Below are 23,816 nucleotides of genomic sequence, written 5' to 3'. Positions count from 1 at the left end.
GCGGCGCCCTCCTCTCCCTCCCTCTGTACGGCGGCCGGCGGGGGCCCTAAGCCCCGCCCCTCGCGGGCCCCGCGCATGCGCGACGCGGGGGGGGAAGATGGCGGCGTCCTCGCTTGAGCAGAAGCTATCGCGGCTGGAGGCGAAGCTGAAGCAGGAGAACCGCGAGGCGCGGCGGAGAATCGACCTCAACCTCGACATCGGCCCCGCCCGCGCCCGCCCCAGTGAGCGGGGCCGGGGGGCGGCGGGAGCGGCCCGGGGGGAGCGGGGCGGCCGCGGGGAGGCCGCGCTCGGGGAGGGGGGGGGGGAGGGGAGCGGGGCCGTGAGGGGAGAGCGGGGCTGAGGGGGGAGGGGAGGGGGCGGTTTAGGGGGATGGGGGCGGGGCTGGGGTGGCCGGGGCAGGTTTGGGGCATTTTGGGGTGTTTGGGGCAGGTTTGAGGTGTTTGGCGCAGGTTTGGGGTGTTTGGGGCAAAATTTGGGTGTTTGGGGCAGGTTTGGGACCTTTTGGGGCAGTTCTGAATCCTCAGGGGCAGTTTTGGGGTGTTTGGGTCAGTTTAGGGACATTTTGAGGTAGTTCGGGGGTTTTGGGGTGGGTTTGGGGTGTTTGGGGCAGGTTTGGGACATTTTGGGGAGTCCGGGGCACACTTGGGGTGTTTGGAGATTCGGGGGCAAATTTGGGGTGTTTGGGTCAGGTTTAGGGACATTTTGGGGCAATTCTGGCTCCTCGGGGCAGTTTTGGGGTGTTCGGGGCAGTTTGGGAGCATTTTGGGGTAGTGCTGGAATTTTCGGGGTTTTGGGGTAGATTTGAAGTGTTTGGGGCAGGTTTGGGACATTTTGGGGAGCCCGGGGCAGATTTGGGGTAACCTTTGGGTTTTGGGGGCAAATTTGGGGTGTTTGGGTCAGGTTTAGGGACATTTTGGGGCAGTTCTGGCTTCTCAGGGGCAGTTTTGGGGTGTTTGAGAGCATTTTGGGGTAGTTCGGGGGTTTGGGGGTAGATTTGAGGTGTTTGGAGCAGTTTAGGGAGATTTTGGGGCAGTTTTGGCTTGTCTGGGCTGTTTGGGGCAGTTTAGGGACATTTTGGGGCGGTTTGTGGGGACGGGGGGGTTTTAGGGGGTTCCAAGCCTGTTTTGGGATGTTTAGGACAATTTCGAGGTGTTTGGGACAGTTTGGGGGTGTTTGGGGCAGTTTTGGGGCAGTTTTGGGTTGGTTTGGGGCAGTTTAGGGCCATTTTAGGGCCGTTCAGGTTTGGTTGGGGTTTTTGTGGGGGTGAGTTCGAGGATGTTCAGGAGGGTCTGGGGCAGTTTAAGGGATTTAGGAGCATTTTGGGGAAGTTTGAGGGATTTAGGAGCATTTTGGGGCAGTTTAAGGGATTTAGGGAGCATTTGGGGGGAGTTTTAGGCAGTTTGGGGCAGTTTAAGGGGCTTTGGGGACATTTGGGGCAGTTTAGGGACATTTGGGGTTTTTTTGGGGGGGGGCTCTGTGGAGATCTGAGGCTGTTTTAGGGTTTTCAGGACAATTTAGAGCCTTTCAGAGGGATTTAGGAACATTCTGGGGCCGTTTCGGGGTGTTTGGAGCAGTTTGGGGCAGTTTGAGGCTGTTCTGGGGTGCGTGGGGTCGTTTTTGGGGTGTTTGGGGCACTTTAGGGACAGCTTAGGGTCATTTGGGGCAGCTTTGGGGTCGTTTAGGGAAATTTTGGGGCCATTTTGGGATGTTTGGGGCACCTCAGGGGCAGTTTCGGGGTATTTGGGGCAGTTTAGGGCCATTTTAGGGCAGTTTTGGGCCATTTTGGGGCAGTTTAGGGCCATATTGGAGCAGGTTTTGGGTATTTGGGGAAGCTTTGGGCCATTTTAGGGCAGTTTTGGGACATTTGAGGCCGTTTAGGGTCATTTTGGGGCAGTTTAGGGCTATTTTAGGGCAGTCCTGGCTGGTTTAGGGGGGCAGGGGGATTTAGGGGTTGGGAAGGGTTTTTGGGGTTTTTTTGGGGGGTGGATTTGGGGGTTCCCAGTGGGATTTTGGGGGGCTCTGGGGGGGTTGCAATGGGATTTTTGGGGGGTTTCCCCCCCAGTTGTCACCTCGAGGATCCCCCTCCAGGTAGGACCCCCCCAGGACCATTCCCAGCAGATTTTGGGGATTTTTTTGGGATTTTTCCAGGCTGGGGGGAGCAGCCCCTGCCCCTCCTCCCTTTCTTCTCCCCCCCCTTCCAAATTTGAGCTCATTTTTATCCCCCCAAATTTAAATTTCTGCCCCCAAATTCATCCCTGAACTCCCCATTTTAATGGGATTTTCCCCCCAATTTGAATTCATTTCTCTGCCCCCAAATTTATTTTTCCCTCTGAATTTCGCTCCTGTCCCCCCCCAGTTTCATCTCTGTCCCCTTCCCCAATTTAATTTCAATTTTATTTATATTTCTCTCCTCTCCAATTTAAATTCGTTTTTGTCCCCCCCCATTTCATTCCTGTCCCTCCAACTTCAGCTCAATTCCATTTTCCCCCAATTTAAATCCATTTCAATTAAAACTCATCCCCCCAGTTTAATGAATTCCCCCAATTTTAATCCATTTTCATTCCTCTGAATTTAAATTCACTTTTTCCAATTGAAATGCATTTACATTTCTGCCCTCAATTTCAATTCTCCCCCATTTAATTTCATTTCCCCCCAATTTCAATTAATATCTGCTTAATTTTCAACTTAAATTTATTTCTCCCAATCGAAATTCATTCTCCTCCCCAATTTAATTTCATTTCTACCCCCCAATCTAAATTTATTCCTTCCAATTTAATTTCAGTTTATGCCTTCCAATTCAAATCCATTTTTGCCTCAAATTTAAATTAATTCCCCCAATTTAAATCCCTTTCTGCCCCAAATTTATTTCCCCAATTTAATTCATTTTCCCCATAATTTAACTTCATTCCCCCCAACTTAAATCCATTTTTATCCCCCAATTTAAATTCCCTCATTTCTCCCCAATTTAAGACCATTTTTGCCTTCCAATTTCAATTTATTTCCCCATTTTCAATTTATTTCCCCAATTTCATTCCTGTTCTGCCAAATTCATTCCTGCCCCCAATCTAAGTTTTTTTTTCCCCAATTTAAATGAATTCCTGCCCCTCAATTTAAGTTTATTTCCATCATTTTAAATTAATTTCTGCTTTCCAATTTAAACTCATCCCCTCAATTTAACTTAATTTTCCCATCCAATTTAACTAATCTCCACCAATTAAATTCATTTCTGCCCCCAATTATTTCTCCTCATTTAAATTCATTTCTGCTCTCCACTTTAAATTAATTCCTTCAATTTAAATTATTTTTCTCATCAATTTAACTTCATTTCCCCCCCAATTTCAATTAATTCTTGCCCCTCAATTTCAGTTTATTTTCCCCATTTTAAATGAATTTCTGCTACTCAATTTAACTTCATTTCCCCTCATTTTAAATGAATTTCTGCCCCTCAATTTAAGTTTATTTTCCCCAATTTAAATTAATTTCTGTTCCTCAATTAAAGTTTATTTTCCCCAATTTAAGTGAATTCCTGCCCCTCAATTTAAGTTTATTTTCCCCCCATTTTAAATTAATCCTAGCTCTCAATTTATGTTTATTTTCCCCCCAATTTAAATGAATTACTTCCCTCAATTTAAGTTTATTTTCCCCATTTTAAATTCATTCTTACCCCTCAATTTAACTTAATTTTCTCTCATTTTAAATGAATTCCTGCCCCTCAATTTAACTTAATTTCCCCCCAATTTAAATGAATTCCTGCCCCTCAATTTAAGTTTATTTTCCCCCATTTTAAATTAATTCCTAGCTCTCAATTTAAGTTTATTTTCCCCAATTTAAGTGAATTCCCCCCTCAATTAAATTTATTTCTATTTTAAATTCATTTCTCCCCCCTGATTTTAATCAAATCCCCCAATTTCAACTCATCCCCACCCCCATTTCATGAACTCACCCACCCCAATCCCGCCCTTTTTAATTTTTTCTCTTTTTTTTTTCCCGTTTTATTTTTTTTTATTTTATTTTTTTCCCTCCATTTTTATTCCCCCCCCCCGTGCCCCTCCCCCATCTCCAGTCATCGTCATCACCCTTAGCCCCGCCACCCGCTCCGTCCCAGCGAGCAGGTACCGCCCCTCCCCCCCTGACTCCTCCCCCTTTTTGGGGACCCCTCCCCATTTAACCCCTCCCCCTCCCCCCCTTTGTGCCTCAGTTTCCCCTTGGAGCATCTTCACCCCTCCCCCCCATTTAACCCCTCCCCATTTAACCCCTCCCCATTTAACCCCTCCCCCCTTGTGCCTCAGTTTCCCCTTTGTGGCAGCTTCACCCCTCCCCCCCCCCCATTTAACCCCTCCCCCCCCGCAGTTTCTTTGCCCCTCCCCCACCCTGGAATGCCCCTCCCCCACCCCGGAATGTCCCCCCCGTGTCCCCTCTCCCCTCTCCCCCCCCCCCCCGGCTGTGGCATGGAGTGACCCCCCCGGCCCCTGCAGCATGCGGCCGGAACGGAACAATGGGGAAATGGGGGGGAATGGGGAAAATGGGGGGAAAATGGGGGAGAAATGGGGGGGAATGGGGGGCAAATGGGGAAAATGAGGCAAAAATGGGGGGGTAAAGGGGAAAAATGGGGGGGGAATGGGAAAAAACGGGGAAAATGGGGGGAATGGGGGAAAATGGGAAAAATGGGGGGGAAAATGGGGGGAAAATGGAGGGGAAATGGGGAGGAAATGGGAAAAATGGGGGGAAAACGGGGGAGAAATGGGGGAAATGGGAAAAATGGGGGGGAAATGGGAAAAACGGGGAAAATGGGGGGAATGGGGGAAAATGGGAAAAATGGGGGGGAAAATGGGGGGAAATGGCGGGGAAATGGGAAAAATGGGGGGGAAATGGAGGGGAAATGGGAAATTTGGGCAAAAACTGGGGGGAAATGGGAAAAATGGGAGGGAAATGGGGGAAATGGGGGAAATGGGGGGGAAATAGGGAAAATGAGGCAAAAACAGGGGGGAAATGGGAAAAATGGGGGAGAAATGGGGGAAAACAGGAAAAATGGGAAAAACGGGGGGGGAATGGGTGCAAAATAGGGGGAAACTGGGAAATTGAGGCAAAAACTGGGGGGAAATAGGAAAAATGGGGGGAGAAATGGGGGGAAATGGGAAATGGGGGGAAATGGGAAAAATGGGGGGGAAACGGGGAAATTGAGGCGAAAAGTGGGGGGAAATGGGAAAAATGGGGGGGAAATGGGGAAAATGGGGGGAAACAGGAAAAATGGGGGGAAACTGGGGGTAAATGGGAAAAATTTGGGAGGAAATGGGGAAAAATTTGGAAAAAGTGGGGGGAAATTGGGAGGAAATGGGAAGGGAATGGGGGGGAAAAACGGGGAATTGGGGGGAAACTGGGGGAAAATGGGAAAAATGGGGGAAACGGGGAAATTGAGGCAAAAATAGGGGGAAAATGGGAAAAATGGGGGGAAACGGGGAAATTGAGGCGAAAAGTGGGGGGAAATGGGAAAAAATTTGGGAGGAAATAGGGAAAAATTTGGAAAATGGGAGGAAATTGGGGGGAACTGGGGAGTAGAATGGGGGGAAATTGGGAAAAATGGGAGGAAATGGGGAAAAATGGGGGAAACTGGGGGGAAATGGGGAAAATTTGGGAGCAAATGGGGAAAAATTTGGGAAAACTGGGAGGAAATTGGGAGGAAATGGGAAGGGAATGGGGGGAAAAACCAGGGGGAACTAGGGGGAAATTGGGGAAAATGATGGGGAAATGGGAAAATTCGGGGGGAAATGGGAAAATTCGGGGGGAACTGGGGAGTAGAATGGGGAGAAATTGGAAAAAATGGGGGGAAATGGGGAAAATTGGGGGAAATGTGGAAATTGGGGGAAATCGGAAAATGGGAAACATTTGGGAGCAAATGGGGAAAAATTTGGAAGAATGGGGGGAAAAACCAGGGGGAACTGGGGGAAAATTGGGGAAAATGGGGGGGAAATTGGGGGGGAAGTGGGAAAATTGGGGGAAATGGGGAAAACCAGGAAAAATGGGGGAAAAAACAGGGAAGTGGGGAGAAGTGTGGGGGGAATGGGAAAAACGGGAGAAAATTGGGGGGAAAACGGTGAAAATGGGAAATTTGGGGGGAAACTGGGAAAATTAAGAGGAATCAGGCAGAAATGGGAAAAATTGGGGAGAAATATGGAAAAATTGTGGAAAAAAAGAGGGAAATGTGGAAAAATGGTGGGAAAATGAAGGAAGATTGCAGAAAATTGGGGGGAAAAACATGGGAGGAATGGGGGAAAATTGGGAGGAATTGGGAAGACAGGGAAATGGGGGAAAATTGGGAAAATGGGGAAAAACTGGGGGGGAAAATTGGGGAAAACAGTGGGAAATAGGGTGGAAATGGGAAAAATTGGGGAGAAACAGGGAAAAATGGGGGAAAAGACAGAAGGAATTGGGGGAAATTGGGAACAATGAGGGGGATGAGGGAAAATTGGGGGGAAGAGTGCAAAAATTGGGGGGAAAATTGGGAAAAACAGCGGCAAAATTGGGGGGAAATGGGCTAAAATAGGGAAATTGAAAGGTGGGGGGAAATGGAGAAAAATGGTGGGAAAAATTGGGGGAAATGGGGCAAATTTGGGGGAAATGAGGAAAAATTGGTGGGAATTGCAGGAAAATGGGGCAGGGAGGGGAAAATGGGGCAAGAACGGGGGAAACGGGGCAGGAAACTGCAAAAAGAGGAGAAAAAGGGGAAAAATTGGGGGCTCTCTGTGCCCCCCCAGTTTATGGGGTTCTGACCTTTCCCCCCCAGTTTTTGGGTCTTGATGATTTTCTCCCCCTATTTTTGGGGTCCTGATGTTTTTCCTCCCATTTTTGGGGTTCTGACAAGTCCATCCTCAGTTTTGGGGTTCCTGACCGGTTTCTTTCTCCTCCCACATGGATTTTGGGGTCCCTGCTGTGTCTCCCCCTATTTTGGGAGTTCTTTCCCATTTTTGGGGTCCCTGATCCTGCTCTCCCCATTTTTAGGGTTCTCTCCCAAATTTTAGGTTCTTTTCCCTATTTTCAGGCTCTCTCATTGATTTTTTTGAGTTTTCTGCCCCAATTTTGGGGTTCTGTCTCTCCCCATCTTTGGCATTCTCTCCCCTTTTTTAGGTTTCTCTCCCCTTTTTTGGGGTTCTCCATTTTTGAGGTTCTCTCCCCATTTTTAGGTTTCTGTGAGTTTTCCATTTTTGGGGTTCTCTTCCCATATTTGAGGTTCCTGTCCATGTTTGGGTTCTCTCCCCTTTTTTGGGTTCTCCATTTATGGCATTCCCTCCCCATTTTTGATATTAATTCCCCATTGTTTGACTTCTCTCTTTTGGGGTTCTACCCCATTTTTGGGGTTTCTCCCATTTTTGGGTTCTCTCCCTGTTTTTTGCTTCTCCCTGCATTTTTGGGGTTCTCTCCCTTGTTTTTGATTTCTCTCCCCATTTCTGGGCTTCTCTCCCCGTTTCTGGTGTTCTCCCCCCATTTTTTGGGATTCTCTCCCCATTTCTGGGGTTCTATCTCCATTTTTGGGGTTCTCCTCCCATTTTTGGGTTCTCTACCTGGTTTTGGGTTTCCTCCCCGTTTTGGGATTCTCCCCCCATTTTTGGGTTTCTCCCCCCTGTTTCTGGGTTTTCTCTCCCCATTTTTCCAATTCTCCCCCTGGTTTTTGGGGTTTCTCTCCCCGTTTTTGGGGTTCTTTCCCCATTTTGAGGTTCTCCCCCCGTTTCTGGGTTCTCTCCCCATTTTTGGGGTTCTCTCCTTGTTTTGGATTTCTCTCCCTGTTTTTGGGTTTCTATCCCCATTTTGGGGTGCTCTCCCCGTTTTTGGGACTCTCTCCCCATTTTTGGGGTTCTCTACCTGGTTTTGGGTTTCCTCCCCGTTTTTAGGGTTCTCCCCCCCCATTTCTGGGTTCCTCCCCCCTGTTTTTGGGGTTTCTCTCCCCATTTTTCCGATTCTCCCCCCACTTTTGGGTTCTCTCCCCATTTTTGAGGTTCTTGCCTTGTTTTTGGTTTCTCTCCCCATTTCTGGGATTCTTTCCCCGTTTTGAGGTTCTCCCCCCATTTCTGGGTTCTCTCCCCGTTTTTGGGGTTCTCTCCTTGTTTTGGATTTCTCTCCCTGTTTTTGGGTTTCTATCCCCATTTTGCGGTGCTCTCACCGTTTTTGGGACTCTCTCCCCATTTTTGGGGTTCTCTACCTGGTTTTGAGTTTCCTCCCTGTTTTTAGGGTTCTCCCCCCATTTCTGGGTTTCTCTCCCCTGTTTTTGGGGTTTCTCTCTCCATTTTTCTGATTCTCCCCCTGGTTTTTGAGTTCTCTCCCCGTTTTGAGGTTCTCCCCCGTTTTTGGGGTTCTCCCCATATTTTTAGGTTTCTCTGCCCATTTTTAGGTTTCTCTCCCCCTTTTTGGGGTTCCCTCCCTGTTTTTGGGTTCTCTCCCCGTTTTTGGGGTTCTCCCCCAGGTTTTGAGTTTCCTCCCTGTTTTGGGGGTTTCTCTCCCCATTTTTCTGGTTCTCTCCCTGTTTTTGAGTTTCTCTCCCCATTTTTGGGATGCTCTCCCTGTTTTTGGGGTTCCCTCTCCGTTTTTGGGATTCTCTCCCCGTTTTTGGGTTCTCTACCTGCTTTTGGGATTCCTCCCCGTTTTTGGGATTCTCTCCCCATTTTTGAGGTTCTCCCCCCATTTCTGGGATTCTTCCCCCGTTTTGAGGTTCTCTCCCCGCTTTTGGGGTTCTCTCCCCATTTCTTGGGTTTCTCTCCCCCTTTATGGGATTCTCTCCCCGTTTTTTAGTTTCTCTCCCCGTTTTTGGTGTTCTCCCCATTTTGGGGGTTTCTCTCCTCGTTTTTAGGGTTCTCTCCCCGTTTTTGGGGTTCCCTCCCCATTTTTAGGTTTCTCTCTCTGGGTTTTTGGGTATTTCTCCCCATTTTTGGGGTTTCTCCCCCCGTTTTTGGGGTCGCTGACTCTGCTCTCCCCCCCAGCCCTGCAGCTGCCCCTGGTGAGCGAGGGGGGCCGGGGGGGCCCCCCCGAGAGCCCCCAGCCCACGCCCCCCCCCCCGGCCCCGGCAGATGCTGGGGCTGCCCCCGCCCCCGTTCCTGGTGCCGCGCAGCCTGGAGAGGTGAGGACACGCCCCCGAGCCCTGATTGGCTGATTGGGGAGAGCCTGGATGCTGATGGGCTGATTGGCGAGAGCCTGGCTGCTGATTGGCTGATTGGGGAGAACCTGGGTGCTGATTGGCGAGAGCCTGAATGCTAATTAGATAATATGGAATAGCCTGGGTGCTGATTGGCCCATGGGGAGGGCCTGGAAGCTGATTGGCGAGAGCCTGGGTGCTGATTGGACAATATGGGATAGCTTGGGTGCTGATTGGCCCATTGGGGAGAGCCTGGGTGCTGATTGGCCAGAGGCGCTGGGGGATCCTGTGCCCAGATTGGTCAGAGATCTAGCAGAATCAAAGCTTGATTGGACGGAAGCCCAGGGGAATCCTGTGCCCTGATTGGGCACCAGGCTCACATTTGCCAGAGGGGGGTCACGCATCCTGATTGGCTAGAGGTCTGTGGAGATCCTGTGCTCTGATTGGCCAGAGTTCTGGAGAGATCCTCTGCTCTGATTGGCCCACAGAGGATCACGTGTCCTGATTGGCTAGGGGAGGGTCATATGTCCTGATTGGCCAGAGGCTTGGGGGATCCTGTTCTGTGATTGGCCAGAGATTCTGAGAGATCCTGTGCCCTGATTGGCCAGAGATCAGGGAGTTTTCCATGCTCTGATTGGATAGAATTCTAAGGTGATAACGTGAGCTGATTGGCCGAGCAGGAGGCTTGTGCTGATTGGCTGGGTGGACAGGAGTCTGCAGGCGGTGATTGGCCAGAGATTCCAGGGAGATCCTGCACTCTGATTGGCCGGAGATCCAAGGGGCCGTGTGTTCTGATTGGCTGGGCAGGAGAGTGTGCGCAGCAGTTGGTCGGAGCCTGTGGTGCTGATTGGCTGCTGCTCTGAGGGCTTGTAGGCCCTGATTGGCCAGAGCTCGGGGAGTGGTGTTTTCTCATTGGCCAGAGCTTCGGGGTGATCTTGAGCAGTGATTGGCTGGAGCAGAGGTTGCAGCTGCTGATTGGTTGATGGTTCAGAGGATCCCAGTTGCTGATTGGCCTGTTGGGCAGGAGAGCTGTGTGCTCATTGGCCAGGAGTGTGAGAGCCCCTGGGTGCTGATTGGCCAGGCAGGCAGGCAGGATTTCCTGGTGTGCGATTGGCCAGAGCTGTGATTCCCTGTGTGCTGATTGGCTGAGCTCTCCTCGTGCCCTGAGCTGATTGGCTGAGCTCTCCCCTTGCCCTGAGCTGATTGGCTGGGCTCTCCCTGTGCCCTGAGCTGATTGGCTGAGCTCTCCCATTGCCCCCCAGCATTGAGATCGACCAGAAGCTGCAGGAGATCATGAAACAGACGGGGTACCTGACCGTGGGGGGACAGGTGAGCATGAGGGGGTACCTGACCGTGGGGGGACAGGTGAGAATGAGGGGGGTACCTGGCCGTGGGGGGACAGGTGAGCATGAGGGGGTACCTGACCTTGGGGGGACAGGTGAGCATGAGGGGGTACCTGAGAGAATGAGGGGGTACCTGGCCGTGGGGGGGGGACAGGTGAGGATGAGGGGGTACCTGACTATGGGGGGGGGACAGGTGAGGATGAGGGGGTACCTGACCTTGGGGGGGGGGGGGACAGGTGAGTCGGGGGGGGACAGGTGAGGATGGGGAGGGCGGGTGGGCATAGTGAGGGGCCCAGGTGAGGATGGAGGGGGTTACCTGGCCATGGGGGCACAGGTGAGGATCAAGGGGGGTTACCTGGCCATGGGAGGGGTTACCTGGCTGTGGGAGGGGTTACCTGGCCATGGGAGGGGTTTCCTGGCTGTGGGAGGGGTTACCTGGCTGTGGGAGGGGTTTCCTGGCTGTGGGAGGGGTTACCTGGCTGTGGGAGGGGTTACCTGGCCATGGGAGGGGTTACCTGGCTGAGGGGCCCCAGGTGAGGATTGAGGGGGGTTACCTGGCCAAAGGGGGCCCAGGTGAGGATTGAGGGGGTTACCTGGCCAAGGGCAGCCCCAGGTGAGGATTGAGGGGGGTTACCTGGCTGAGGGGGCCCAGGTGAGGATTGAGGGGGGTTACCTGGCCAAGGGCAGCCCCAGGTGAGGATTGAGGGGGGTTACCTGGCCAAGGGGGCCCCAGGTGAGGATTGAGGGGGGTTACCTGGCCAAGGGCAGGCCCAGGTGAGGATTGAGGGGGGTTACCTGGCTGAGGGGGGCTCAGGTGAGGATTGAGGGGGGTTACCTGGCTGAGGGGGGCCCAGGTGAGGATTGAGGGGGGTTACCTGGCCAAGGGGGGCTCAGGTGAGGATTGAGGGGGGTTACCTGGCCAAGGGCAGCCCCAGGTGAGGATTGAGGGGGGTTACCTGGCTGAGGGGGGCTCAGGTGAGGATTGAGGGGGGTTACCTGGCTGAGGGGGGCCCAGGTGAGGATTGAGGGGGGTTACCTGGCCAAGGGGGGCCCAGGTGAGGATTGAGGGGGGTTACCTGGCTGAGGGGGGCCCAGGTGAGCCTGGGGCTGTCCCGGGTGGGCCCTGACCCCCCTCCCCCCAGCGGTACCAGGCAGAGATCAATGACCTGGAGAACCTGGGCGAGATCGGCAGCGGCACCTGCGGGCAGGTGTGGAAGATGCGATTCCGCAAGACCGGGCACGTCATCGCCGTCAAGGTGGGCACGGGGCGGGGACACCTGGGGACACCTGGGACACCTGGGACCCCCCCCCCAGTGACACCTGGGACACCTGTGACCCCCCCCAGTGACACCTGTGATACCTTGGACCCCTGGTGACACCTGTGACCCCCCCCCCCCCCTCAGTGATACCTGTGACCCCCCCTGTGACACCTGTGACCCTCAGTGGCACCTGTGACCACCCACGTGATCCTCTGGTGACACCTGTGACCCTCTGGTCACCCCCTGGTGACACCTGTGACCCTCAGTGGCACCTGTGACCCTGCGTGACACTTGTGACCCCCCCTGGTGACACCTGTGCCCCCTGTGACCCCCCCTGGTGACACCTGTGTTCCCTGTGACCCCCCGGTGACACCTGTGAGCCCTGGTGACACTTGTGACCCCCCTGGTGACACCTGTGCCCCCCTGTGTTCCCCGGTAACACTTGTGACCCCTGGTGATACCTGTGACTCCCCACAACACCTGTGGCCTCTGGTGACACCTGTGCCCCCCGTGACCCCCCCGTGCCCCCTGTGACCCCCCCGGTGACACCTGTGACCCCTCCCCGGTGACACTTGTGACCCCCCCTGGTGACACCTGTGCCCCCTGTGACCCCCCGGTGACACCTGTGACCCCCGTGACCCCCCCTGTGCCTCCTGTGACCCCCCGGTGACACCTGTAACCCCTCCCTGGTGACACCTGTGAGCCCTGGTGACACTTGTGACCCCCCTGGTGACACCTGTGCCCCCTGTGACCCCCCGGTGACACCTGTGACCCCTCCCTGGTGACACCTGTGAGCCCTGGTGACACTTGTGACCCCCCTGGTGACACCTGTGACCCCCTGTGCCCCCCGGTAACACTTGTGACCTCTGGTGATACCTGTGACTCCCCATGACTCCTGTGCCCCCCGTGACCCCCCCTGTGACCCTCGGTGACCTTTGGTGACACCTGTCCCCCCCCATGCAGCAAATGCGTCGCTCGGGGAACCGCGAGGAGAACAAGCGGATCCTGATGGACCTGGACGTGGTGCTCAAGAGCCACGACTGCCCCTACATCGTGCAGTGCTTTGGCACCTTCATCACCAACGTGGGTACCTGGGGCACCTGGGGGCACCTGGGGCACACCTGGGGGCACCTGGGCACACCTGGGGCACACCTGTGCACACCTGGGCACACCTGGGGCTATGGGCATCCCTACATCATGCAGTGCTTCGGCACCTTCATCACCAATGTGGGTACCTGGGGCACCTGGGCACACCTGGGAGCACCTGGTCACACCTGGGGCACCTGGGCACACCTGGGGGCACCTGGGGCTATGGGCACCCCTGCATCGTGCAGTGCTTTGGCACCTTCATCACCAACGTGGGTACCTGGGGCACCTGGGCACACCTGGGGCACCTGGGGCACCTGGGGGCACCTGCGGGCACCTGGGCACACCTGGGGCACCTGGGGCTATGGGCACCCCTGCATCGTGCAGTGCTTCGGCACCTTCATCACCAACGTGGGTACCTGGGGCACCTGGGCACACCTGGGGGCACCTGGGCACACCTGGGGCTATGGGCACCCCTGCATCCCCTGCATTGTGCAGTGCTTCGGCACCTTCATCACCAATGTGGGTACCTGGGGCACCTGGGCACACCCGGGGCACTCAGGGGAATCTGGAGGGCTGGGGGGCATCTGGAGTGCCCTCCCAGTGCTCCCAGTCCCTCCCAGTGCCCCCAGTACATCCCAGTACTCCCAGTACCCCCAGTGCTCCCAGTGCCCCATGTCCATTCCAGTGCCCTCCCAGCACACCCAGTGCTCTGCCAGTGCCCTCCCAGTGCCACCAGTGCCCCCCAGTACCCCCCCCAGTGCCCTCCCAGTCCTTCCCAGTCCCTCCCAGTGCCCTCCCAGTACCCCCCCAGTACACCCAGTGCCCTCCCAGTGCCCCCAGTGCCCTCCCAGTCCTTCCCAGTGCCCTCCCAGTACACCCGGTGCCCTCCCAGTGCCCCCAGTGCCCTCCCAGTCCTTCCCAGTGCCCTCCCAGTACACCCAGTGCTCTCCCAGTGCCCCCCAGTGCCCCCAGTCCCTCCCAGTGCTCCCAGTTCACCCGGTCCCTCCCCAGACCGACGTGTTCATCGCCATGGAGCTCATGGGCACCTGCGCCGAGAAGCTCAAGAAGAGAATCCAGGGCCCCATCCCCGAGCGCATCCTGGGCAAGATGACAGTGGCAGTGAGTGACACTGGGGACATTGGGGACAGCAGGGGCATCAGGGACACTGGGGACACACGGGGTGGCTCTGGGGTTCTGGGCAAGATGACGGTGGCAGTGAGTGACAGCGGGGACATTGGGGACAGCAGGGGCATCAGGGACACTGGGGACACGCGGGGTGGCTCTGGGGTTCTGGGCAAGATGACGGTGGCAGTGAGTGACAGCAGGGACACTGGGGGACACTGAGGACAATGGGGACATTGAGGACATTTGGGGGGATTGGAGACAACAGGGACACTGGGGACACCTGGAGCCTTGGGGGACATTGGTGGCTTTTGGAAAAATGGGGACATTGGGGGAATCGGGGACACTGGGGACACCTGGAGCCTTGGGGACACTGGGGGCATTGGGGACACTGGGGATGACGAGGACAGGGGGGGCACTGGGGACAATGGGAACATTAGGGACACTTGGGGACACTGGTGAGATTTGGGACAATGGGGACACTGGGGAGATTGGGGACAATGGGAGCGTTAGGGACACTGGGGACACGCAGGGTGAGTCTGGGATTCTGAGCAAGATGATGGTGGCAGTGAGTGACAGCGAGGGGGACACTGGGGACATTGGGGACATTGAGGACACACAGGGTGGCTCTTGGGTTCTGGGCAGGATGACAGTGGCAGTGAGTGGCACTGGGGACAGTTGGGATGTTGGGGACACTGGGGACAGGCAGGGGGGTCCTGGTATCTTGGGCAGGATGCTGGTGATGGTGGGGGACACTGGGGACATTGGGGACAGGCAGGGGGTCCCCAGGATCCAGCGCCCCATTCCCGAGTGGGCAGGGTGACAGTGACAGTGAGCAGGGTGACGGTGACACAGAGGTGACACCTGCAGACTGTCACTGCTGTTCCCCACGGGTGAAGGACCTGAAGGAGAAGCACGGGGTGACCCACAGGGGACAGGGGGTGTTCTGGGCAGGGTGGCAGTGGCCGCGAGCAGGGTGACGGTGACACAGAGGTGACACTGGGGACAATCCCTGTCCTGCAGATCGTGAAGGCGCTGCTGTACCTGAAGGAGAAGCACGGGGTGATCCACAGGGATGTCAAACCCTCCAACATCCTGCTGGACGAGCGGGGCCAGATCAAACTCTGCGACTTCGGCATCAGCGGCCGCCTGGTGGACTCCAAGGCCAAGACCCGGAGCGCGGGCTGTGCGGCCTACATGGCGGTGAGGGGACACTGGGGACATGGGGACACGGTTAGGGACATCCCTGGGACATTGGGGACACCCCCTGGGACATTGGGGACACAGGGGCATTCCCTGGAGCGCGGGCTGTGCGGCCTACATGGCGGTGAGGGGACACTGGGGACATGGGGACGGGGTTAGAGACATCCCTGGGACATGGGGACACGGGGACATCCCCCAGAGCATGGGCTGTGCGGCCTACATGGCGGTGAGGGGACATTGGGGACAGGGTTAGGGACATCCCTGGGACATGGGGACATGGGGACATCCCCAGAGCACGGGCTGTGCGGCCTACATGGCGGTGAGGGGACACTGGGGACAGGGTTAGGGACATCCCCTGGGACATTAGGGACATGGGGACATCCCCCGGAGTGCAGGCTGTGTGGCCTACATGGCGGTGAGGGGACACTGTGGACATGGGGACAGGGTTGGGGACATCCCTGGGACATTGGGGACATGGGGTCATCCCCTGGAGCACAGGCTGTGCGGCCTACATGGCGGTGAGGGGACATTGGGGACAGGGTTAGGGACACTGGAGACATCCCCTGGGACATTGGGGACATGGGGACATCCCCCAGAGCACAGGCTGTGCGGCCTACATGGCGGTGAGGGGACACTGGGGACATGGGGACATGGTTAGGGACATTGGGGACATCCCCAGGGACATTGGGGACACTGGGGACGTTGGGGACATTGGGAACATTTGGTACACTGGGGACACTGGGGGGATGTTGGGGACATTGGGGACACTGGAGACATGGGGAACATAGGGGACATGGGAACACTGCGGGGACATTAGGGACACTGGGGACATTGGGGGGACACTGGGGACATTGGGGGGACACTGGGGACATGCCCCAGCCCCAGAGGGGGCCTTTGGGGGGGATCAGGGGGTGTTGGGTCCCCAGGATTGGGGGGGCTGCACCCCGGCCATGGGATGGGGCTGTGGGGGGCCCCCCTCGGGTTTGGGGGTGTTGGGGATCCCCTGGGGTTTGGGGGATCCCCCCAGCCTTGGGGTTCCGGGTGTTTGGGGTTGTGGGGTCGCCTCCAGGTCTGGCTTCTTTGGGGTTTTGAGGATCCCCCCAGGTCTGGGGATGCTGGGGGTCCCCCAGATCTGGGGCTTTGGATGTTTGAGGGTTCCCAGGTCTGGGGTTTCTGGAGTCCTCCACACGTTTGGGGTTTTGGGGTCCCTGCCAGGTTTGGGGTTTGGGGGTTCCCAGGTTTGGGGTTTGCTGGTTTCCAAGTTTGGGGTTTCAGGGGTTCCCAGGTTTGGGGTTCTGGGTGTTCGGGGGTTCCTCGGGTGTGGGGGTTCCCAGGTTTGGGGTTCTGGGGGTTCCAGGTTTGGGGGTTCCCAGGTTTGGGGTTCTGGGGGCTCCAGGTTTGGGGGTTTGGGGGTTCCCCAGGTTTGGGGTTTGGGGGTTCCGCAGGTTTGGGGGTTCCCAGGTTTGGGGTTCTGAGGGCTCCAGGTTTGGGGGTTTGGGGGTTCCCAGGTTTGGGGTTCTGGGGGTTCCCCAGGTTTGGGGGTTCCCAGGTTTGGGGTTCTGGGGGCTCCAGGTTTGGGGGTTCCCCAGGTTTGGGGTTCTGAGTCTTTGGGTGTTCCCAGGTTTGGGGTTTGCAGGTTTGCAGGTTTCCAGGTTTGGGGGTCTGGGTCTTTGGGGTTCCCAGATTTGGGGTTCTGGGGCTTTCCAGGTTCGGGGGTTCCCAGGTTTGAGGTTCTGGGGGTTCCAGGTTTGGGGTTTGGGGGTTCCCATGTTTGGGGTTCTGGGTGTTTGGGGGTTCCCCATGTTTGGGGTTTCCCCATGTTTGGGGTTTGGGGTTCTGGGGCCCTGCCCCCTCCCCCCGTGCCCTCAATGCTGCCCCTCCCCCAGCCCGAGCGCATCGACCCCCCCGACCCCACCAAGCCCGACTACGACATCCGCGCCGACGTCTGGAGCCTCGGCATCTCCCTGGTGAGTGCTGGCCCCACAGGGGCCCCAGGGTCCCCAGAGTGTCCCTAAAGCATCCCCAGTGTCACCCAGCATCCCTCGGCATCTCCCTGGTGAGTGCTGGCCCCACAGAGTCCCCACAGTGTCCCCAGAGTGTCCCTAAAGCATCCCCAGTGTCACCCAGCCTCCCTCGGCATCTCCCTGGTGAGTGCTGGCCCCACAGGGGCCCCACAGTGTCCCCAGAGTGTCCCTAAAGCATCCCCAGTGTCACCCAGCATCCCTCGGCATCTCCCTGGTGAGTGCTGGCCCCACAGGGGCCCCACAGTGTCCCCAGAGTGTCCCTAAAGCATCCCCAGTGTCACCCAGCATCCCTCGGCATCTCCCTGGTGAGTGCTGGCCCCACAGAGTCCCCACAGTGTCCCCAGAGTGTCCCTAAAGCATCCCCAGTGTCACCCAGCATCCCTCGGCATCTCCCTGGTGAGTGCTGGCCCCAGAGGGGCCCCACAGGGTCCCCAGGGTCCCCAGAGTGTCCCCACAGTGTCCCCAGGGTCCCCAGAGTATCCCCAGGGTCCCTAAAGCATCCCCGGTATCACCCAGCATCCCCCAGTGTCACCCAGGGTCCCCATAGTGTCCCCAGTGTCACCAGAGTCCCCAAACATCACCCAGGGTCCCTAAAGCATCCCCAAACGTCACTCAGGGTCCCTAAAGTGTCCCCAAATGTCACCCAGGGTCCCCAGCATCCCCCAGTGTCACCCAGGGTCCCTAAACATCACCCAGCTGTCCCCAGAGTGTCCCTGACCCCCCCGCAGTGTCCCCAGGCTGGCCCCAACCACCTCTGGGTCCCCAGCGTGTCCCCACAGTGCCACCTCAGCCCTGCAGTGCCACACCTCCCTACGACACCTGTCACCTGTTCCTGCCACACCTGGCACCTGTCCCTGCCACAGCTGTCACACCTCTGTCACAACTGTGTCCCCAGGTGGAGCTGGCCACAGGGCAGTTCCCATACCAGCACTGCCTTCCCTATGTGTGTCACACCTGTGTGTGTCACACCTGTCCCCAGGTGGAGCTGGCCACGGGGCAGTTCCCATACCAGCACTGCTGTCCCTGTGTGTGTCACACCTGTCACAGCTGTGTGTGTCACACCTGTCACACCTGTGTCACACCTGTGTCACGCCTGTCACACCTATGTGTGTCACACCTGTACCCAGGTGGAGCTGGCCACAGGGCAGTTCCCATACCAGCACTGCTGTCCCTGTGTGTGTCACACCTGTCACAGCTGTGTGTGTCACACCTGTGTGTGTCACACCTGTACCCAGGTGGAGCTGGCCACGGGGCAGTTCCCGTACCAGCACTGCTGTCCCTGTGTGTGTCACACCTGTCACACCTGTGTGTGTCACACCTGTCACACCTGTGTATGTCACACCTCTGTCACAACTGTGTCCCCAGGTGGAGCTGGCCACAGGGCAGTTCCCATACCAGCACTGCTGTCCCTGTGTGTGTCACACCTGTCACACCTGTGTATGTCACACCTGTGTCACACCTGTCCCCAGGTGGAGCTGGCCACGGGGCAGTTCCCATACCAGCACTGCTGTCCCTGTGTGTGTCACACCTGTGTGTGTCACACCTGCCCCCAGGTGGAGCTGGCCACGGGGCAGTTCCCATACCAGCACTGCTGTCCCTGTGTGTGTCACACCTGTCACACCTGTGTGTGTCACACCTATCACATCTGTGTGTATCACACCCATCACACCTGTGTGTGTCGCACCTGTGTGTGTCGCACCTGTGTGTGTCACACCTGTGTGTGTCACACCTGTCACACCTGTGTATGTCACACCTGTGTCACACCTGTCCCCAGGTGGAGCTGGCCACGGGGCAGTTCCCGTACCAGCACTGCTGTCCCTGTGTGTGTCACACCTGTCACACCTGTGTCACACCTGTCCCCAGGTGGAGCTGGCCACGGGGCAGTTCCCATACCAGCACTGCTGTCCCTGTGTGTGTCACACCTGTCACACCTGTGTCACACCTGTCCCCAGGTGGAGCTGGCCACGGGGCAGTTCCCGTACCAGAACTGCAAGACGGATTTCGAGGTGCTGACCAAGGTGCTGCAGGAGGATCCCCCCCTGCTGCCCCCGGCCATGGGCTTCTCCGGGGACTTCCAGGCCTTCGTCCGAGACTGGTGGGGACATCGGGGGACACGGGGGACAGGGGGGGGACACAGGACATGGGGGGATATGGGGGACGAGGGGACATGGGTGACATGGGGACACACAGAGACATGGGTGACATGGGGACATAGAGGACATGAGGACATGGGGGACACAGGAGGACACAGGGGACATGGGGACACACAGAGACATGGGAGACATGGGGACACGGAGGACATGAGGACATGGGGGATGCCATGGGGACATACAGGGGATATGAGGACACACTGGGGATGTGGGGACACACAGCGACATGGGGATACAGGGGACATGGGGACAGGGGGGGCACAGGGGGACATGGAGACATGAGGGACATGGGGGACACCATGGGGACACAGGGGACATGGAGACACACTGGGGACACACAGAGGGCATGGGGGGCATGGGGAACATGGCGGGGACATGGGGACACACAGGGACACAGGAGGACACAGGGGACCTGGGGACATGGAGACATGGGGGATACCATGGGGACACAGAGGGCATGGGGGGACGTGGGGGACACATGGGGACAAGGGAACACACAAGGGACAAGGAGGGTCCCCAAGATGCTCTGGGGACTTCCCGGCCTTCGTCCATGACTGCTGGGGACACGAAGACATGGGGGGACATGGGGACACACAGGGGACATGGGGACACAGGGCACATGGGAAGGACACAGTCCCAGGGGTCCCCAAGGTGCCACCCCCGCCTTCCCAGGGGAGCTCCAGGCCTTTGTCTGGGACTGGTGGGGGACATGGGGGGACACTGGGGACAGGGGGACATGGAGGGGACATGGGGACGTGTCCCGAGGGTCCCAAAGGTGCTCACCCCCCGTCCCCTCCCCCAGCCTCACCAAGGACCACAGGAAGAGACCAAAGTACAACAAGTTACTGGTGAGTGGCACCTGTCACCTGTCATTGTCACCTGTCAGTGTCACTGTCACACCTGTCATTGTCACACCTGGCACCTGTCATTGTCACCTGTCAGTGTCACTGTCACACCTGTCATTGTCACACCTGTCATTGTCACACCTGGCGCCTGTCATTGTCACAGCTGTCACCTGTCATTGTCATTGTCACACCTGTCATTGTCACACCTGGCACCTGTCATTGTCACACCTGGTACCTGTCACTGTCACCTGTCATTTTCACTGTCACTGTCACACCTATCATCTGTCACTGTCACCTGTCATTTTCACTGTCACACCTGGCACTGTCACCTGTCATTGTCACACCTGGCACCTGTCATTGTCACCTGTCATTTTCACTGTCACTGTCACACCTGTCATCTGTCACTGTCATGTCTGTCACACCTGTCATTATCACTGTCACACCTGGCACTGTCACACTTGTCACTTGTCATTGTGACACCTGTCACCTGCCATACCTGTCACCTGTGCCATCACATCTGTCTCTTCCCCTGTCCCCTGTCACACCTCTCCCATCACACTTGCTGTCCCCAATGTCCCCATATCTCTGCTGTCTCCAATGTCCCCCATGTCCCCCGCTGTCCCCAATGTCCCCATGTCATGTCACTGCTGTCCCCCATGTCCCAAATGTCCCCTGCTGTCCCCGATGTCCCCATGTCCCAAATGTCCCCCATATCTCTGCTATCCCTGATGTCCCCTGCTGTCCCCGATGTCCCCCATGTCCCCTGCTGTCCCCAATGTCCCTGATGTCCCCTGCTGTCTCTGCTGTCCCCTATGTCCCCATATCTCTGCTGTCCCCGATGTCCCCCATGTCCCCTGCTGTCCCTGCTATCCCCGATGTCCCCATATCTCTGCTGTCCCCAATGTCCCCATGTCCCCGCTGTCCCTGCTATCCCCGATGTCCCCATATCTCTGCTGTCCCCGATGTCCCCATGTCCCCTGCTGTCCCTGCTATCCCCGATGTCCCCATATCTCTGCTGTCCCCGATGTCCCCGCTGTCCCTGCTGTCCCCAATGTCCCTGATGTCCCCTGCTGTCTCTGCTGTCCCCTATGTCCCCATATCTCTGCTGTCCCCGATGTCCCCATGTCCCCACTGTCCCTGCTGTCCCCGATGTCCCCATGTCCCCTGCTGTCCCCGATGTCCCCATGTCCCTGCTGTCCCTGCTGTCCCCGATGTCCCCTGCTGTCCCCAATGTCCCTGATGTCCCCTGCTGTCCCTGCTGTCCCCGATGTCCCCATATCTCTGCTGTCCCCGATGTCCCCATGTCCCCACTGTCCCTGCTGTCCCCGATGTCCCCATGTCCCCTGCTGTCCCTGCTATCCCCGATGTCCCTGCTGTCTCTGCTGTCCCCGATGTCCCCATGTCCCCGCTGTCCCTGCTGTCCCCGATGTCCCCATGTCCCCTGCTGTCCCCACAGGAGCACACCTTCATCAAGCGCTACGAGACGCTCGAGGTGGACGTGGCCACCTGGTTCAAGGACGTGATGGCCCGGACAGAGTCCCCGCGCCCGGGGGGTGGCCTGGGCCACCACCTGCCCTTCTTCACCAGGTAGCGCCCCGCCCGGCGCCGCCACGCCCGGCAGGGGACACCGGGGACAGCCCTGGGACACCGGGGACAGCCCTGGGACAGCCAGGACAGCCCTGGGACACCGGGCACAGCCGGGCCACCTCCAGGGACAGGGACAACTGGGACACTGCCTGGTGCCCACCACGCCCGGCAGGGGACAGCCGGGCCACCTCTGGGGACAGGGACAGTCCTGGGACTCTGCCTGGTGCCACCATGCCTGGCAGGGGACACCAGGGACAGCTGGGACATCCCCTGTGACACACCAGGGACAGCCGGGACAGCCCTGGGACAGGGACACCTGTGACACCCACTGGGGGTGGTGACACCTGTGCCACCTCCCTGCGCCACCCCCCTGTGCCACCCGCCTGTGACACTCAGCGTGACGGTGACGCTTCCACGGCCACCACAACCCCGGCCTGGCCTGGAGGGTCCCAGCGTGTCCCAGCGTGTCCCTGCCATCCCGGCTGTCCCCTCCCACTGTCCCCACCTTCCCGAGGCCAGGGGACACCCCTGTCCCCTCTGTGTCCCCCTGGCCACGCCTCAGTTTCCCACAGGATCCCGTGTGGGGACAGGACGGGGAGGTGGCACCGAGGGTGTGACACTCTGGGATGTGACACTCGGAGGTGACACTCTGGGAGGTGGCCCAGGGACATGGACACGGCTGGGGGATGTGACATGGGTGTGACGCCGGGGCCTGGGGATGTGACACTTGGCCCCAAGGGGACATTGAGGGGACACGAAGGTGGCACCAGGATGTGGGGACGTGACACGGAGATGGCACTCGGGGACACGGAGATGGCGCAGGAACGGGGGGACGGGACAGCGTGGAGAGCCAGCACGGGGATGTGACAGCGAGGGGACACGGAAGGATGGCACAGAGATGGCACCGGGATGTGACATGAGGATGGCACCAGGACGTGACATGGGCATGGCACTGGAACCTGACACGGGGACACAGGACACAGAACAGAGATGGCACCAAGATGGCACAGGACAAAAGTGGCACTGGGAAGTGACATGGGGACACAGGAATGGCACCAGGATGGCAGCGGGAAGTGACACAGGACAGAGATGGCACCAGGATGGCACCAGGATGGCACAGGACGGAGGTGGCACCAGGAAGTGACACAGGGACACAGGACAGAGGTGGCACCGGGAAGTGACACAGGGACACAGGAATGGCACCTGGATGGCACCGGGAAGTGACACAGGACAGAGATGGCACCAGGATGTGGCACAGGGATGGCACCAGGAAGTGACACAGGGACAGAGACGTCCCCAGGCTGTGACACGGGGATGGCACAGGACAGGGATGTCCCCGGGCTGTGACAATGGGGGCACGGCACTGAAGGACATGGAGTGGTGGCCTGGGGACACGGACACATCACGAGCGTGACATCGCAGGGCCCAGTCCCGGGATGTGACACCAAGGATGTGACACCGGGATGTGACACCGGGATGTGACACTGGGCTGTGACACCAGGGCTGTGACACCGGGATGTGACACCGGGATGTGACACTGGGGGCACGGCCCGGGGTGGCCCCGGTGGCGGGGCCGTGGTGGCACGGTGACAATCAGGGCCGGGCCGTGTCCCCGCCGTGTCCCCGCTGTCCCCAAGGCCAGCAGGTGCAGTTTTAGTGCATTGGGGGCGCGGGCGGCGCCGCCCCCCCTCACCCTCATTAATTATTATTATTAATTATTATTATTATTAATTATTATTATTATTATTATAAATGCGCATGTGGAACCCGAGGGGCCGCGTCGGCGTCAGGCTCTGAGGACACTAGGGACATTGGGGACACTGGGAAATATGGGGGGACACTGGGGACATTGGGGACACTGGGACGGGGATATGGGGACACTGGGGACACTGAGGGCATTGGGATAGGGAGGGGGGACACTGGGACATTGGGATGGGGACACGGGGACATTGGGATGGACATGGGACAGTGGGGACACAGGGAAATACGGGGGAACATTGGGGAAGCACAGGGGGACATTGGGGACACTGAGATGAAGAGGGGGGACACGGGGACATTGGGGACACAGATGGGGAG

General features: G+C 57.5%; 1 protein-coding gene across 1 annotated transcript; it reads left to right on the top strand.

Moving 5' to 3' along the window:
- The first annotated feature begins 56 nt into the window (after positions 1 to 56).
- Positions 57 to 23,511, top strand: MAP2K7 (mitogen-activated protein kinase kinase 7). The gene is given in 12 exon segments (XM_077192252.1): positions 57 to 221; positions 8,967 to 9,024; positions 9,026 to 9,103; positions 10,381 to 10,447; positions 11,604 to 11,717; positions 12,684 to 12,803; positions 13,821 to 13,928; positions 14,955 to 15,134; positions 17,021 to 17,101; positions 19,111 to 19,253; positions 20,111 to 20,156; positions 21,610 to 23,511. Coding segments are annotated over 12 exon segments (1,254 nt in total). The 5' UTR covers positions 57 to 97; the 3' UTR covers positions 21,745 to 23,511.
- Positions 23,512 to 23,816: the final 305 nt, after the last annotated feature.

Source organism: Agelaius phoeniceus, chromosome 32 (assembly GCF_051311805.1).
Source record: "Agelaius phoeniceus isolate bAgePho1 chromosome 32, bAgePho1.hap1, whole genome shotgun sequence".
In the NCBI taxonomy this organism is placed as follows: Eukaryota; Metazoa; Chordata; class Aves; order Passeriformes; family Icteridae; genus Agelaius; species Agelaius phoeniceus.
The sequence above is the reverse complement of the archived record's forward strand: the minus strand, read 5'-3'. Positions and strand labels throughout refer to the sequence as shown.